The sequence below is a fragment of the Ambystoma mexicanum genome, chromosome 1p (genome assembly GCF_040938575.1).
Source record: "Ambystoma mexicanum isolate Mex_15411 chromosome 1p, UKY_AmexF1_1, whole genome shotgun sequence".
In the NCBI taxonomy this organism is placed as follows: Eukaryota; Metazoa; Chordata; class Amphibia; order Caudata; family Ambystomatidae; genus Ambystoma; species Ambystoma mexicanum.
The window spans coordinates 647,506,661-647,522,395 of NC_090921.1; the positions used below are offsets into that span (position 1 = coordinate 647,506,661).

Consider the following 15,735-nt stretch of genomic DNA (forward strand, 5'->3'; position numbering starts at 1 on the left):
CCGGATTGGCCCGTCTTTTTGGGCGCATGCCTTAGCCACGTTCGATTCCATGAATACGTGTTGTAGGCGAGCGTGTGAAACTTCCCGCGCACCCCAGTAATACACGTACCCCGCTCACCCAGGCCCAATCGCGTGTGAAACTTCACGCGAACCCCTGGAATCCACGTACCCAGGCCAATCACGTGTGAAACTTCCCGCACACCCCAGTAATACACGTACCCTGCTCCCCATCACGTGTGAAACTTCCCGCGCACCCCTGAAATACACGTACACCGCTCCCCCAGGCCCGATCGCGTGTGGAACTTCCAGCGCACCCCTGAAATACACGTACCCCGCTCCCCCAGGCCCGATCGCGTGTAAAGCTTCCCGCACACCCCCGAAATACACGCACACGCTATTTTTCACACAGCGGGTGTCCGTGTTTGTCGCGTACCCCTTTGCACATCATTTGTCCTAGGGGGCCACAGTATGGGACATTCATAGCTGTATATTCATGCTTTTTGTTGGCGCACATTTTTTTCCTGCGCAGGGCCACTACCGCCTGCCTTCGGGTGGCGGACGGGTTTGGGTCTGTGCGCTGGATTGCCCTATTCGATTCCATGAATACGTGTTGTAGGCGAGCGTGTGGGCGTTCCGCGCACTTGCCTCCTGTACTTCTCCGTGACGCCCACATTTTCACGAGTTGTTCCCCATTCCGAGTGTTACACCCCGTGTTCCGCCTACTTTTGTTATGTGCGCCGCGCTATGTGCGCTTTTGCTGCGGCCTTAGCGCACGCCGTTAGATGACCTGTGCGCCGGCATGCGCCGCGCACTTTCAGTGCACATCCCAGATTTTACTCGCGCACGCACTTCCATGAATAGATGTTGAACTGCGATTTTCGCACTTTTACTGCGAATCGCACGTTTTCGCGGCTTGCACCAATATTTTCAGCGCACATTAATTCCATGAATCGGCCTCTAAGTCTTCAGAATTTGCATGGTAAAGCTCAGGGAAAAAGGATGGGGCTTTGGTTAAGAATGGAGGGTGATCTATAAGTTGACAGCTTCTTGAATGGCTTTTCCACCAATCTGAATTTGGTAATCCAAACGTTTCCAAATGTGTTATGTTCTTGGAACTATGACTAAGAACTAGAACAGACTAATGGAAAAACTAATGAAAATAAATTGAACCAATGTAATTTAGCATCGACATGCACGTACCTGGAATAATGGAGACTATCATCCAAGTTAAACTGAAATGAAACACTACCCGAGCCAAGTAGTTCTTGATGACCAGCCAGTACACACATTTGCAATTTACAAAAAGGCTATGATCAAAGTATAGGAGGTTATTAAAGCAGAAAAAAGATGCACCATAATCCTGATGGGTTAACATGCAGTCGGTCTTGGAGACAAGAAATAATGCTAGTATACCTCCACCCAGACCATAGGAAGAATAAAATAAAAAAAAAGCACATCCCTAGCTGTCAATTCAAAATTCAGTATGGCATTTACTGGGAAAGGAGGGAATCCAAACCTACTTCTAAACATTCCACGCATAGGCAGGCAACCACCATTTTCTTAATAGGCAGATGGTCATTAAATCGATAAACAGAACCCGAAAATGTTTGGGTGTCAAGAGGAAGGATAGCCCACTGTGTTATACCTACTATGTACACCATCTTTTCAATTGTCAAAATGCCTGGTGAATGGAATAAGCGGACTGCATGGACTTTAACAAATGGGTTGTCACTCGATCACTGCTCGTTAGTGAAATCTTTGAAAGCAAAGTCTTTATTGGTTTCAAGATGTGTAAAACCTACCTGCTAAGCATACCCTTCTAATTGGTAGGAATAATGGGGGGCATGAAACAATCCAAATAGAAAAATGAAAAGGCCATTTATTATGCTTTTGGAAATACATCTCCCAATACACGATTCTAAAATGAGTTTTAAGATTGGATTTTATATTGTGACCTTAATATTACTATTGATTGATGTGCAACTGTATGATAAATTAAACACGAATATGTAGGGAGGAGGGGAACAATAAAAAGTCAAACATGTTTTTTTTAGTAAAATATATGAAAGTCAAGTGACCAGGGCTGTGGCTTGTACATAGTGAGTAGGAGATGAACTATAACACGGTCACAAATAGGAGAGAAATCGTGATGTGCGAGGACAGGGGGAAGGGTGAAAGAGAAAGGAATTGGGGTAAGAGCTGATGCAGAGACATAACAAACTAGTCCACATCAAAGAACAGAAGCAAGAGGCACATCCGGAAGGGCCCGGGGAGTGTCTGGCTGTTTGGCTGCTGTACGTTGCCTGCTTCGTTATATCTGAACTCTCTTGCTTGGTGCCGCTCTACAGACCCGGAGGCAAGAAGAAGCGCCAGCATCGTGGAAACACTCGGCCACTTGTTCAAGTAAATAATTGACATTTACCTAACACGGACCACTGGACTTGTGCTCGGCTTTCTTATGAGCGCGTCCACTTTTCAAACTACGTGCTAACTCTGCCCATTCTTTCTTCCAGCTCCTACCCTAGACCCGCCCACTGCAACACAGCCAGTCCCCAATAAGCACCGGTGCGCGTGCATCCGAAAGTGCCCAGGAAGTGTTTGGCTATTCAGTGGTGCGATGGATAGGTGGGGGCCGTCCGACTTGTTCCTATGTTATGTGTATCTTGTACTGTGATTTTCTTATACTTTATCAATCATTCAAGTTGATGGGTTGTGTTTCAATGCCATTTGAACAATAGATTATAGCAGTGGTGTGGTTCTTAATTTTGGATTGCAATAACTTGCTGTGTGTGATGTAACACTAGTTTGTGCTACTTATTGAATGCTAATAAATTGACTAGCCTCATTGCAAATATTTGTTTAACTAAGGATAGGCGCTTCTTTTGCTTAACATACCGCCTATTCCTCATTGGTTGTTATCCATCATCATTGTACTCGTCTGTTTTTTCTTCATGGTTGGGAGCCTACATAGTGGAAAATGTGTGAACGAGAGGAGAATGAATTCTAGCCTCAAATGACTGCCCTCATTCAACTCCATCGCCTCATATGAGAAGGAGGGTGATGACTTAATCCATCTCCCTCTTTCTGATCTCTCTATGCCTGGTGAACGCGTTATGTCTCTGAAACTACCCCCGTACAATCTTGAATCCCTGGCTGTGGAACCAAATGATAGTTTGGACCCAGCCACAGTTGTGAAGCAAGCACAAACAGATATTTCGTGGGCAATTCGGTTACAAAACGCCAATTGCACATGCTTCTGGTGCAATGTCCACTGCTTCTCTGGCAGAAGAAAAAACATTCTTTCAACAGGGCGCTCCATATAGTACCTACATTTCCGATGTTTCTATTCTGTCTCCGACTGTGCAGGTTGAATGGAGCAAGCGTTGTTGTGCACCTCCCATGTCCGTTCTCCCCTCTGAGGTTAAAGAAATCTATCTCCATAATACGCATGGAGGAAATGATGGGTGCCATACTTCACTTCAGGGGACTTCTATGTTGTAAAACCACATCATTCCACAAGTTCCGCAACCTCCGCGCATCACATCTCCCTTTCGAAAACTGATTTTGACAACAAGGCACTTGATCACACAGTTTCGCCCCTTCCGAATCATCAACAATCCAATTCTGTGGATTGTGTCAATAATCAAACTGTGGGCCAGACAGCCAATTTTCCAGTGATCGCTCGAATTCTCAATCTCCTTGATAAAGGGCACGAAAAGAAACATGTAGAGCTAGACTATATCAAACATCTTATTGGAGATTTGACCGGAAAAATGAACAGAGTGGAGGGTTTCATGCTCCCACATGCAAATTTCTAAGTCGAAAAAACATGTGACATTAGACTCATTAATTAATAAAGTCCAAATGCCTTTGCAATTGAGTAACTACACAAAATCTACTCAAACTTTGGAAAGTGGGGCACTTGGGATTACGGCATTAAGAATTTATGCCCAAGCAGCTTCTGATGGACTTACTGACAACCGCGCTGACGGAAGTGTGGGTGACGTCCTGCTGCTTGAAGCGGTAAAACTCAACTCATTTAAATTGGATGACGTTTTTAAGATTCCTTACTACTGAAAGAAATTATCTGGGGGTGAGGGGACAGCGAACCAAACGTGGCTGCACAACTAAATGCTATTGACGAAGAGCAAAACAGCCCTTCACGGCTTATTGAGGTCATGGAGGAGCTTGAAAAAGTCGATACGTCCTTTGTAAAACCTTACAAATTATCTTACTTGAACAGTGTTCCCGGAATCCGATGCCATATTATACTCTTGCAAGCTCAAGCGAGGGCGATGAAACGTAATACAGCAAAGACCAACAATAATTGGCTAACAAAGTCTAAAAAAAATTAAAACTTTTTTTTAACCAGACACAAAACTCTGCCATAAAGTTCTGGTTACCAATCCTTTACTTCACGCCTCCAATAATGATCTGGAACAATTGAATGACGAATTATTAAACATGGTCGCACAAGATGAAACATGGCAAACTAAAAAAATCTAAAAAACAATAGTAATGTATCAGGGGAAAAAAAGTAACCTGGTGGTGCACAATCCGGTTGCAGCAAGTGCAAGTACCCCAAGCATCAGCACTAAGGCACCATCAATGTTTACTTTATCGCTATATCGGTTAATTCAACTGTAAGGGACAAGTCTACCCAAAGCCAATTGCTGCAATTTTATCCAAATGCATGTATTAAATAAAAAAAAAAAAAAAAAAAAAAAAAACACCTAGGTCTGGGAATAAAATCCAGCCGAGTGATGTCTCATTGGCCACATTTTCAACCTCTGACTCATCTGAGCAATCAGCTTGTTCAGGTCGATCTAATGATGGCTGTCATCCTGCCAATCCAACTGTCAAAGAGGTGGTCACCAACAAAAAACAAAAACGCACAGATGCTGGGGATACTCTGGCGGCCTCTCCATCTCATAATCTCTTCTGTAACGTCTCCGGTCAATGCTTATTCTTGACCCTAGCAGTGCTGTTTCCTAAGGCACACGTGGAGGTGAACATCGAAGAGATTGAGATCTCCACTGACATGCCCAACATATTAGGATGGATTAGTGATCCGACTAAGAATGGTCAGCAAAGAATAAATTGTTTATTTTCAGTATATTTAAATACAGTCCACAACTAAGGGCCCGGATATCTGATGACAGATTGGATCCGCCTTTCTAATCATAACAATCACTGGATGATTTGTGGCACATATTCACATAACATTTATGCTCTTAATATAGTCCCATAGGGGCGACTTTAAAGAACGAGGTCTATCTCTTCGCTTGTTTCACTCAACAGAAGAGGCCAATTACTTCCTCGATGCTCCCTTGCCTAATTTGGTTAATACGCTGTTGCTAGATAATGCAAATTCTGTGGTATTACTCAAAACAGTGACAGAATACGTCAAATGACAGCCTTGGTAGCCAATGCTGCGAGTCTAGTGTAGCTAGCCCCGTTGCTTGCCACCATATCCGAAATAGCAAAAACGGCCAAGCAAACATGGCCTTCCCCTTCTTGCAATTACCTCATGGAATTGTTGAGGGTACTCCAACCTGAAATCTTGGCTTGATTCTTTTCAGTATGTTGACTTAACCTCTATACTCATCATCCAGGAAACAATGTTTATTAACTAGTTTTCTGTAAATGGCTTCACCACGTTTTCCCTCCATGCAACGGTAGGGAGACCCTCGTGGGGACTTGCCATTCTACTAACACCAACGTTCAAAGCGAAGGTGATTACTTCCAAAAACTATATTTTGGCAGTCAAGTACCGCCATTTGAACGCTTCCGCAGCGACTTTGAATACATGTATTTTTTGAATCCTTTCAAAAACACTCTTGATTTTCTTGATTCAGTACTTGAACCAGCTCTACTAAACAATACTCACCATCATATTATTTTTGGTGGAGATTTCAATGCTTCATGTAATGGCTCGTTGCTCACTAATTCGAACCTTGATGGGGTTGGTTCGAGTTTAAACTAAGGCGCAGAGGGGAACTATGGGTCCAAGATTTAGACCATTGGCATTCCACTCTGGCCCCTCCACTGTTACCTGGAAAAGGGGCGTGGCCTCCTCTTGCATCGACTTTATTTTCGTGTCAGCGAACCTCCTTGGTATGGTAAAACCAGTTTGGATTGGTTCTACTTTTGGTTATCACCTTCCTATCAATGTATCTATTCAGGCACAGATCCCACTTCTTTCTTGTAACTCCGCTTTGGCACTGATCCAGGCCGATTGTAGAATGCACTCTGTATACTGGTCCTCTAAATTATGTAGAGATTTAACTTACCCAGTTAACAGAGATGTTTGGCGGGTCAATGACCCCAAACAACTCTGTCCTCCCTGAAGAAAGGGAAAAATGTAACTTTCATAATCAAAAACACACGTTTACGAGCTGGCCCAGGCAGTCATGAATGAGGTTTGCTCACACAGGCAGCCATATAATGCTGACAGAGCCAAATATAAACAATAAACTCTGCCTTAAAAGCTTTAATCAGGGTTAATATTTCTAAAGACCAATACATTTTTATGAAAGAAATCCATTTTATGTAACTATAGGAACCAACTCCAAGTGATTAAACACCAAATCCACTGCGCGGATAATCAAAGACTGCTTATCCTCCTCTGTAAAAGAGACGTCCACAATTAATTGTCTATTCTAAGAGGAACCGCTCAATCGGATACTCAGAATAGGTCTTCCTTCATCTCTGCAGACGTTTGGCAAAATTATATTGCACCCAAATTTAGATTACCCGAGTCCTTTAAATGCTGGCAATCAGGAATTGTAAATTTTGTCAACAACAATCTTTCATTCTCGATTGAAGATATCCTGTGGGCGATCGGTCAACTGAAGAACTCGAAAGTCTGCCGGAACTGATGGAATACTGCCTTGCATTATCAAATCAGATACAAAATTTTGGGCGGCTGTTCTATACACCAAATTCAATCATATTTTACGTTGAAGCGAAATTCCTCTATCTTGGCGGAATGCTATTATCCCCATTCATAAGAAGGGTGATCCCCATGAGCCGGTAAACTTCCGTCCTATCGCTCTCATGGACTCTGCTTCAAAGATATTTGCCATGCTTCTGCTCAACCATCTGGAATGATCTAGTGTCAACATTTATATCCATTCGAGATTTCAAGTGGGTTTTAGAAAGAACAGGAGCACTTCACTCAATGCTGTGGTGGTAGCCCACTTGCTCGATGTCTCAAACCTCGGATTCAGGTCCAATTTACATGGCAGCATTGGATCTCTCTTCTGCTTTTGATGCAGTGGTAAGAGAAATATTGTGGCTCAAGATCCTGAAGTTGGGTTTTCCCCACGCAGATTAACATAGCTTATTGCCTTACTACATACAAATACATGGTTTCAGGTCTGTGTAAATCAGGAGGGTGTCATTACAGATATTATTCCTACCATGACTGGTGTAAACCAGGGCTGTTACCTCGCCGCCACACTTTTAAAATTTATACATATGGGATATTGACTTACTATGGACAGATTTGACTATGTACCCGGCGAGACTAGGCAATTACACTTGCATTGGCTCCGTTTCGCTGAGGTCATCTTGATTGACAGAATGCCTTCTGGGTTGCAGCTAAAATTAAATGCTTTTCATAAATTTGCTGCTGCCCACAAATTACAAGCAAAATTCATCTAAATCTAATGCCATTGTTTTTGCAAACAGAAAATGTACTAAATCTCATCAATGGACGATAGCTGGCCACGCTATTTGGGCTATCACCTAGCTGATTCTAACTCTCGAAAATCTTGGACAGCAGGACTTAAGGCAAAGGTTTGTCCTCTGCTTTCTCAGATTAGAATTATCTTGAGGAAGTATGGAAAATTTTCGCTACTACCCGTTATACACTTCTAGTGGAGCCTACCTTATTGTTTGGCCGAGATTTATGTTTATTGAATCTAGATGAGATCCTGGACAAGATTCAAGGGCAGATTTGGAAAACAACTTCGGGACTAGCTCTAGCTGTCCCGAACTCTATAGTTGGGCATGAACTCAGGATTTTGTCCTTGTCTGCAAGGTACACTTGGCGTAAATTAATCTTATATGCCAAAATGCTGGCGCCATCACACAACGCTTTGTATCAAGACCTTAACGAGCTTTTGATGGCGCAAAAGGTTCCTTCACTCGTTACATTTGCTCGTGAAATGATGGAGGTTCTCGCACACAAACGCGACACAGGAAGATCCAATGTTGGTTCTTCTTAATGTAAAATTTTAATTGTACAAAATGGACTGGATCAAAACTATCGATTCCAATCACACATAAGACCTACAGGTAATATGCCTCATTTGAAAGAAAAAGAGCTGTTGCTCTATATACTATACTAAAGTGTCCATGTCCTAAAATACGTCTCATTTATATGAGCTTTAAATTAAACCAATTTCCGACCAGAGAGCGTGTTCATTACAAATTCACATTATTAGAATGCAAAACGGTTCTTTTCGATTTTGTCTTGCACCTACTCAAGACGAAACAATAAAACATCTAGTCTTGTACTGTCCTTACTTCAAGAGTTCTGCTGTTGGGTGGCTCCTATCCAGAGCCTACATTTGTTGCACAACATTCATTCTGGGAGAGATCTATGAGAGGGGATAGTACACAGCTTAAAATGTAAAATGGCACATTGCTTTTAACTCTTGTTTTTAAGTTGATGCAAATTGTCTATTTCGTATTTGTTTTGGCAAATGATCCATTATTTATGTTTTGAAATGCTTTATGTTGAGCTTGCAAATGAATGATGCTCCTTTTTTGATGCCATGTATCTTAACAGCATCTACCTTGTTTTATTACATTGGAGGTTCTGTTTTTTTGATGTTTGTAAAGGTTTCTTTGTGAACATATACAAATTACAATAAAAAAAAAAATAAAAAAAAAAGGTTGAGCAATGGTTTCTTGCCATGTGGGTTACTTTAGGAGTGCCATAATCGACCAGACACCCATGTTCCGGATACCTGAAGTAACTTGCTATTCCACAGCGCTTTTCTGGTTTAATGCTCTGCCCTCCCCAACAATACCCATGACCAAGTAAGAGGCAGACTGCCTACCATTCCACCAAGAACCTGAGACAGACCTATTCCTTTGTCCCTTGGTTCGGGAGCACCCTGAAGCCCATAAAAGGCTCCAGCATGACTGCACCTGACATTTTTGGTAAAAGCTGAAATTCATCAAAAGCATGGTACGCAACATTAAGAAAATAAAGTGATCAACCCTCCGAAGTAGTAACAATTCTTTTGTGTAATGTGAAAGATTTTGATTTGCAGCCACAGAATATTTAAAATGCTTTAATGTTTCTTTTAGGACAGTTCTAATATGTGTGGCGTTTAAGAGAAGGAAGGACGGCGACAGGTAAACTTATCAACTAAGCAAGGAGTCTGCATTTATAACAGACAGAACGAACGACTGTGACAGAACCGATCTTGCAAGTCATTCATTTGACATGGATTAGAAGAAGCTGTCAAACAGGAGGCCATGGAGCTGGTTTTGTGCTTCCAGACTATGATAGATGAAACCAAGCCCCACCGCCCACCTCTTGAAGACTAAGGATCATATGAAGCGATCCAAGTCCACATAACAAGACCGAAGTTACTGTGTGACAACCAATTGTCTCTACTCTCAAAAACAAGACTATCATTTCCTTTATGTTCTTTACGCAGAAAACCACAGGAGACATCTGCTCCCACAGGCAACACGCCTTAAAAGTAACAGGCATTTGCTTGGCAAGGGACTAGACCAGTATTACATGTAAATCGCAAGACCTTAGTGTGCCCACTGCCAAGAAAGGGTTAGAGCTCCACTGATTTATCCTGGAATCTGTTTTGCGCTGCAGACAGCCCTGGGGCGGGCCGACTTTGATACCAAAAGTATTCGACTTCAGAAAGAGGGAGAAAATGTGACATTTTCCAGTTGACCAATCCTTCACCTACGAGGTCCATAGTATCCGCCCCTCCCCCTCAATACTCGAACTTGGCAAAGGGGACGCAAAAACGTTAGTTGGAATAAGAACGTAATTCTAAACCATCTAGGGGACACTAAGCAGCAGATGGACTTAGAAAAGGGTGTTGTGGTAGACGGGAGCCTCCTGATCATGCAATGGACAATACAATAAGCCCATAGAAGATCCCAGGATAGATTAAGTGCAGGTGCCAGGAAAGGCTGACGGTAATAGGAACAGGATTGTTCTGTTCCACAGTGGGAAAAATATAAAAAAAAACTTTCTACAAAATGTAGTGAACTAAAGATTGCCAAATGTACCGTCATTCTGCCAAACTGTCCTCATTCCTCATTAGCCGCCCACCCTCTTAACGTGCAAGCACAAAGGTTAGAAGACATTTAAGGAGAGGGAAAGACAAGGAATTGAGTCAGATAGGAGAAGATGCAAGGTCTGCAGCACTGGTATCAAAGGGTGCCGAATACTTTACCCAACTCACGATGCAAACCCTTCAAAGTACTTTTGTGATCGGATGAGTGACAAGAATAGGGATAGGGATAGCACAGGATTGGGAAAACCTGGGTATATTTAGTACAGCAGCAGCAAGACAAAGATCCGACATGAATATAGTGTCAGCCTCCTGGGTCAGGAGTACTGCTAAGAGACAAGAGGTTGACAATGTTACAAGACACCCTTTTTAAAGTATATTTGTAGAGCAAATGACTTCCATCAAGATTGCTTCTTGGCGAGAGAACAACACTTTGAATTAATTGATAATCAATGCTGCTCTTCTTGAGGAATGTTCTTGTAGGAAATTGTACACTTCTAGCCAGCTTTAAAAGTAATTGATCACTATTTGTGAACAAATTTCATTCAGTGAACAGAATTAATTATTTATTGCATGTTGGGCCTGGCGAAATCATGTTTGAAATACTGTCTAGTGCCACTTCACAAGGACGAAATTGAAAGAAGTACTAGAGTAGAAATTCTCCATACTAAAGAGGACTCTAGTACTTTTAACTGAAATTTAAACTAAGATTGACCACAGGCACCGTCCTATTTGAAGTCTTCTCTTTTCAGTGCCTATCTACTGCTTTGAAAACTGCAGGCTGTGGCAAGGAACAGAACCTTTTAAGGTTTACTAGCAATTTTTTTTGAGTAGCGCTCCTTCCTTCAAGTGTCAAACCTACACAGTGCTACTGCAGATGGAGTTGCTCAATAAAAGGGTCTAGCAACAGTACAGTCTTTCAGTGACAATTCTTGCAATAGTTGCATATTGCTTATGCAAATTACTCCCACACTTCTTGAGCAGTGTTACATTGGGTAAATAACATTACAGTGCTTAGAACCTGGAGGACTCCGTATATCATGGTAGATGCAAACGTGATTATATAGTATTGTTTATTTGTTCCACTTATTAACTAGTCAATTCAGCGGAGAGGCCCAGCTCCTCCTTCCAGCCATGCAACACCATGTGGTATCTCGGCCAATAATAAATATATTGTGACCCATCAGGTAACTCAAGAACCGCATATTTCGCTCCCCCTCATATCACAGTAGCATCATACCTACAGGACTCATACATGCCCCACTCACTCCAACATGCAACATGCACAAATAATTTGCCAAATGTTTTTTTTGGTTACTCTTTTTTCCTTCATGGGTCAAACGATGCCAGCACCCACCAGGTGAGGGAATTTGACAATCACTTACCGATTTTGTTCACTAATCGAAGATATGAATGGCCACCCATTAAGTTTTTAATAGCGAACACAGTGATGCTACAGTTTTCCCTCTTGTGTAGTGTAAATGCCATCAATGGCAAGGACAGTACAATGCCCTGCTCTCCTAGGTTTTGAAAGTACGAAAGCAAGTTTGCCATGATTGTTACATGGTTTACACAACGTGAGAAAGAGTAGTGAGCCCGACATCCACATTACAGGTAGGCTGTATTATAAACAAATCTGCATTCGTCAAACCTGCAAAAGCACGAGCCTCGTCTGTCGGCACAGCCCTCAGATGACGTAGGTCACTCTTGTTTCCAACAAGCATTATGACAATATTATTGTCTGCATGATCACGAAGCTCCTTTAACCAGCGTTCAACATTCTCATATGTGAGGTGTTTCGCAATGTCGTAGACCAGCAATGCCCCAACTGCACCACGATAATACCTGGAATCACAAATAATATTTTACTAATAGGAGTGAACAAAAGTGTGACCCCAGAAAACCACCAATTGCAAATTTTGAAAAAAGGCCCAGAAACATGTTCTCTTAATTACTCAATGTAGTTCCCACAATTTGATGAAACACATCAGCAAAGCTAAACATACACACTGGTTTTTTTTGGGCAAGCGCCAACTGTACTTCACAGGAACTATAAAATTGCTCTTCTTGCGCAAAACGCTCGGTACAATGACAGATCTACTACTGTGGCGCCAAAAGAGATAATTCCGCAAGTGCTTCTCCTAAGAGATAATGGCCCAGCAAAATAATTGCAATCACTTGGTGGGGGAAATCTGTCTTCGGCAAACATAACCATGTTGAAATATGGTTCTTTATACTGACAAACTATCAAAGCCACTTTAAGTTTTGAATTTCTGACTTGATAGCACACCTATGCCAGCGGACAGACGCAAAAACAACAGTTCTTTGCCTATGTTCATTTTATTTGTTGGTCTGGTAATACCCCTCTCCATCGGGTTTTAAAAGCTGTCCAGCAGGTGCTAGAGTGTGGCTAGCCACTGCTCAAGTGAACAATACTAAGGTGTTCGGAGGGCTTGGACAATCATGATCTCCCTTGCCCCAGTCATGCAAGTGGCTTTCTCCAACTGCATTTTCTATTGGTTAATCTTGGTTTGCTTGAATCAAATACATTGAACTTGAGTAAGGCAATGGTGACTGAGCAACAGTACAAGAAACCCGTGCCTTTAATTCCTTGCAAATCTACAATCTGCGTAAATAAATGTTAATCGCATATTTAAATAAATATGTAGTACTGGGCAATCGCTTGTCGAGTTTTTGGATAACACGGGATGGCGCAAGCCGAGCCGCCAGTGATCAATGGTATGGAGAAACTGCTTACTGCAGATATACTATGAATTTAGTTTTTTTTTTTTTAAAGGAATGTTTGTTTTGGTACTATGGTAACTACCATCTCCTCCCTTCTCCAGATAGTCTCCAACTGTAGGATGCCCCAGAGTAACAGCTAAGCACAGAGTACAGCCATCAAGGGGAGCAGGTGGTTTGAACAGGGCTGTGAGCTGCTGCATAAACGGATCGCTGGAGGTCTTGCTTGACGTAGGTGTCACATGCATTTACATTTAAAGTTGCGTCACTGAGCGGTGAGCCACCTACTGTTCAGGTTGATCATATACTCGGGCACGCCTAGTAGGCGAATTGTTGTTGTAATTGGGCCACAGACCTTAAGCACACTGCCCTTTCAAAAAAGCCCATGATTTACTCCAATGTTCTGCTCTCGGCTGTTGAGCCATTTTCACACAAGACAAAAATAGCGGGACCTGCAGTGTAAAAGGCACTGTAAATAATGGCACTGCTTGTCACATTATCAAGATGCAAGGGGACACCTTGGTAACGCCACAGCGTGCCTCGCCCTCCTTAGGCAAACCCAACAAAGCATTACAAATCACAACACTTCAACAAGTCACTGCTGGATGGATCTAGTACAGAGTTTACAATAGCAAGGTAAGTAAAGGGTTTATATTTGACCTTGTAACATGCAATACTTACGCAGAGGTTATAGCACGGTATCGTTCTTGCCCGGCAGTGTCCCAAATTTGTGCTTTTATTGTTTTTCCATCGACTTGGATACTTCTGGTTGCAAACTCCACGCCGATGGTGCTTTTACTCTCCAGGTTGAATTCATTGCGCGTGAACCGAGAGAGAAGGTTACTCTTCCCAACACCAGAATCACCAATTAAAACGACTGTTAAGAAAAGAAGGACAAAACACTGATAAAATAAGCTTAAGGAAAATTAGATCGTAATAAAGATGGAATCCAACAGGATGGGTGATTTTGAATTCCCCTTAACCCCCAAACTCACTCTAGCTCTACCTGATAAAAAAAAACTGGGTTGGAAACCCCTATAGTCTAAAATGTACATTGCATATATTCCAATCACCATGCTGCAATTGGGTTTTTAAATATGATAATTTATATAGCCCCTATACACAATGTGTTTCAAAGCGCTTCACGGCAAGGGAAAATACAATTTATTTATACCGCGCCCTAGGCATCGGGGCGCAACATTGAGACACAAGACAGATAAGACATAGGTGGAGACGGGATACATGGCATAACCATGACAGAAAGCTAATTGACCAATTTATGGGACAATTACTGCTTTTACTTAAGAGGTGGGTTTTAAGTTTTTTCCTGAATGTGGTATTTTTAGACTCTAGTCTCAAGTGTAACAGTAAATTTTCCCATTTGGTTGCAGCTACTGTTGGAAAAGCTTTGCCTAGGCCATTTGTTCCTTTGTATGGTGCAACTAGAATATGGCCCAGAGCTTCTGATCTCAATGCTCGCTCTGGTACGTAGTGGGTGATTTTTGTTTTGGAGGTTAGCTGGTGATTTTCCGTGAAGAAATTTATGGACCAGTGTCATGGATTTGAACTGTATCCTGTCTTCCACAGTCAGCCAATGCAGGTCTCCTCTGTCTTTGCAGATATGCTCTCTTCAATTTCTGTTTCACTATTCTGATTGCATTGTTTTGGATTAGCTGGCATTTTGCAATGCACCGTTTATTTTCTCCTAGCATAAGTGCGCTCCCATAGTCCAACCGTGACAATATGGTCGCACTAGCGACAGTCGCAGTTTTCTTCGCTCAGGGCTTGATTGCTCCAAGGAGCCCCAGGTACAGTTTTTACTCACATACATAGCCTGTGCTTCTGCACTCATTGAGGCTTCCAATATCATCCTTAGTGTCTTTACCTTGCCCACTACCTGATGTGGGGACTGGGGGAAGTCTTTGATATAAAAATATAAAAAAGGACTCAGTTTGGCCCGACCTTGGTGGGACCCAAAAACCATCAGCTCTGTTTTATTGCCATTGTGGCACATCCAATTATTATCCATCCAGGATTTAATTGTATTATACAGGGTCTTCACTGTGATACTGTCCTTAGTGTAGTCACCACTCAACTCCACCACCAGCTGGGTATCGTCAGCATAGTTAGTAAAGTAAGCACCAATGTTATCTAGAACTATACAGAGGAACCTCACGTATAAATATAAAGAGGAACTGCGACAGGCTTGCTCCTTGCAGTACGCCACAACAAATTGTGGTTTCATAGGAGAATGCACCCCCCCCCAGTGCACCTTGGACTTCCTGTTAAGAAGGAAGCCATCCGGCTGGTTGCCTCCTTAGAGCAATTCACCACCTTCTCCAGTGCCCATTGGAGCAGTTCATGGTCAAGGAGAATGAGAAGCCCTGCGTTTCCCTGGTCTATTATACTCAGCATGTGTGTTAGCAAGTCCAGCATAGTCGTTTCTGTGCTATGTGAAAACCAGACTGTTGATGGTGTAAAATCTAATTTGCTTCAACATAGGACTGCAATTGGGCTGTGGCCATCTTATTGGCCTTAGATTTCCTGGTTAACATTGATCCAATTCTGGTTTCTTCACCATTGGAGTTATAGTTACAGTTTTAATGCTAGTTGGCACTAATTTCTCACGAAAGGAGGCATTGACTAACTTTGTAAGCAGAGGGGCGAAGATATCTGTATTTTCCGAGATTATTTTGGGAGGCAGTAC

General features: G+C 42.3%; 1 protein-coding gene across 2 annotated transcripts in view; it reads right to left on the reverse strand.

The window, feature by feature from the left end:
* RAB11B (RAB11B, member RAS oncogene family) overlaps window positions 1–15,735 on the reverse strand; it is a 246,995-nt gene that overhangs the window by 161,053 nt on the left and 70,207 nt on the right. For both annotated transcript variants that reach the window (XM_069649696.1, XM_069649695.1), the window contains exons 2-3: window positions 13,710–13,905; window positions 11,938–12,131 (exon numbers count right to left, since the gene is read on the reverse strand). In XM_069649696.1, the coding sequence (XP_069505797.1) occupies window positions 11,938–12,131; window positions 13,710–13,905 (390 nt within the window). The remainder of the gene's footprint in view (window positions 1–11,937; window positions 12,132–13,709; window positions 13,906–15,735) is intronic.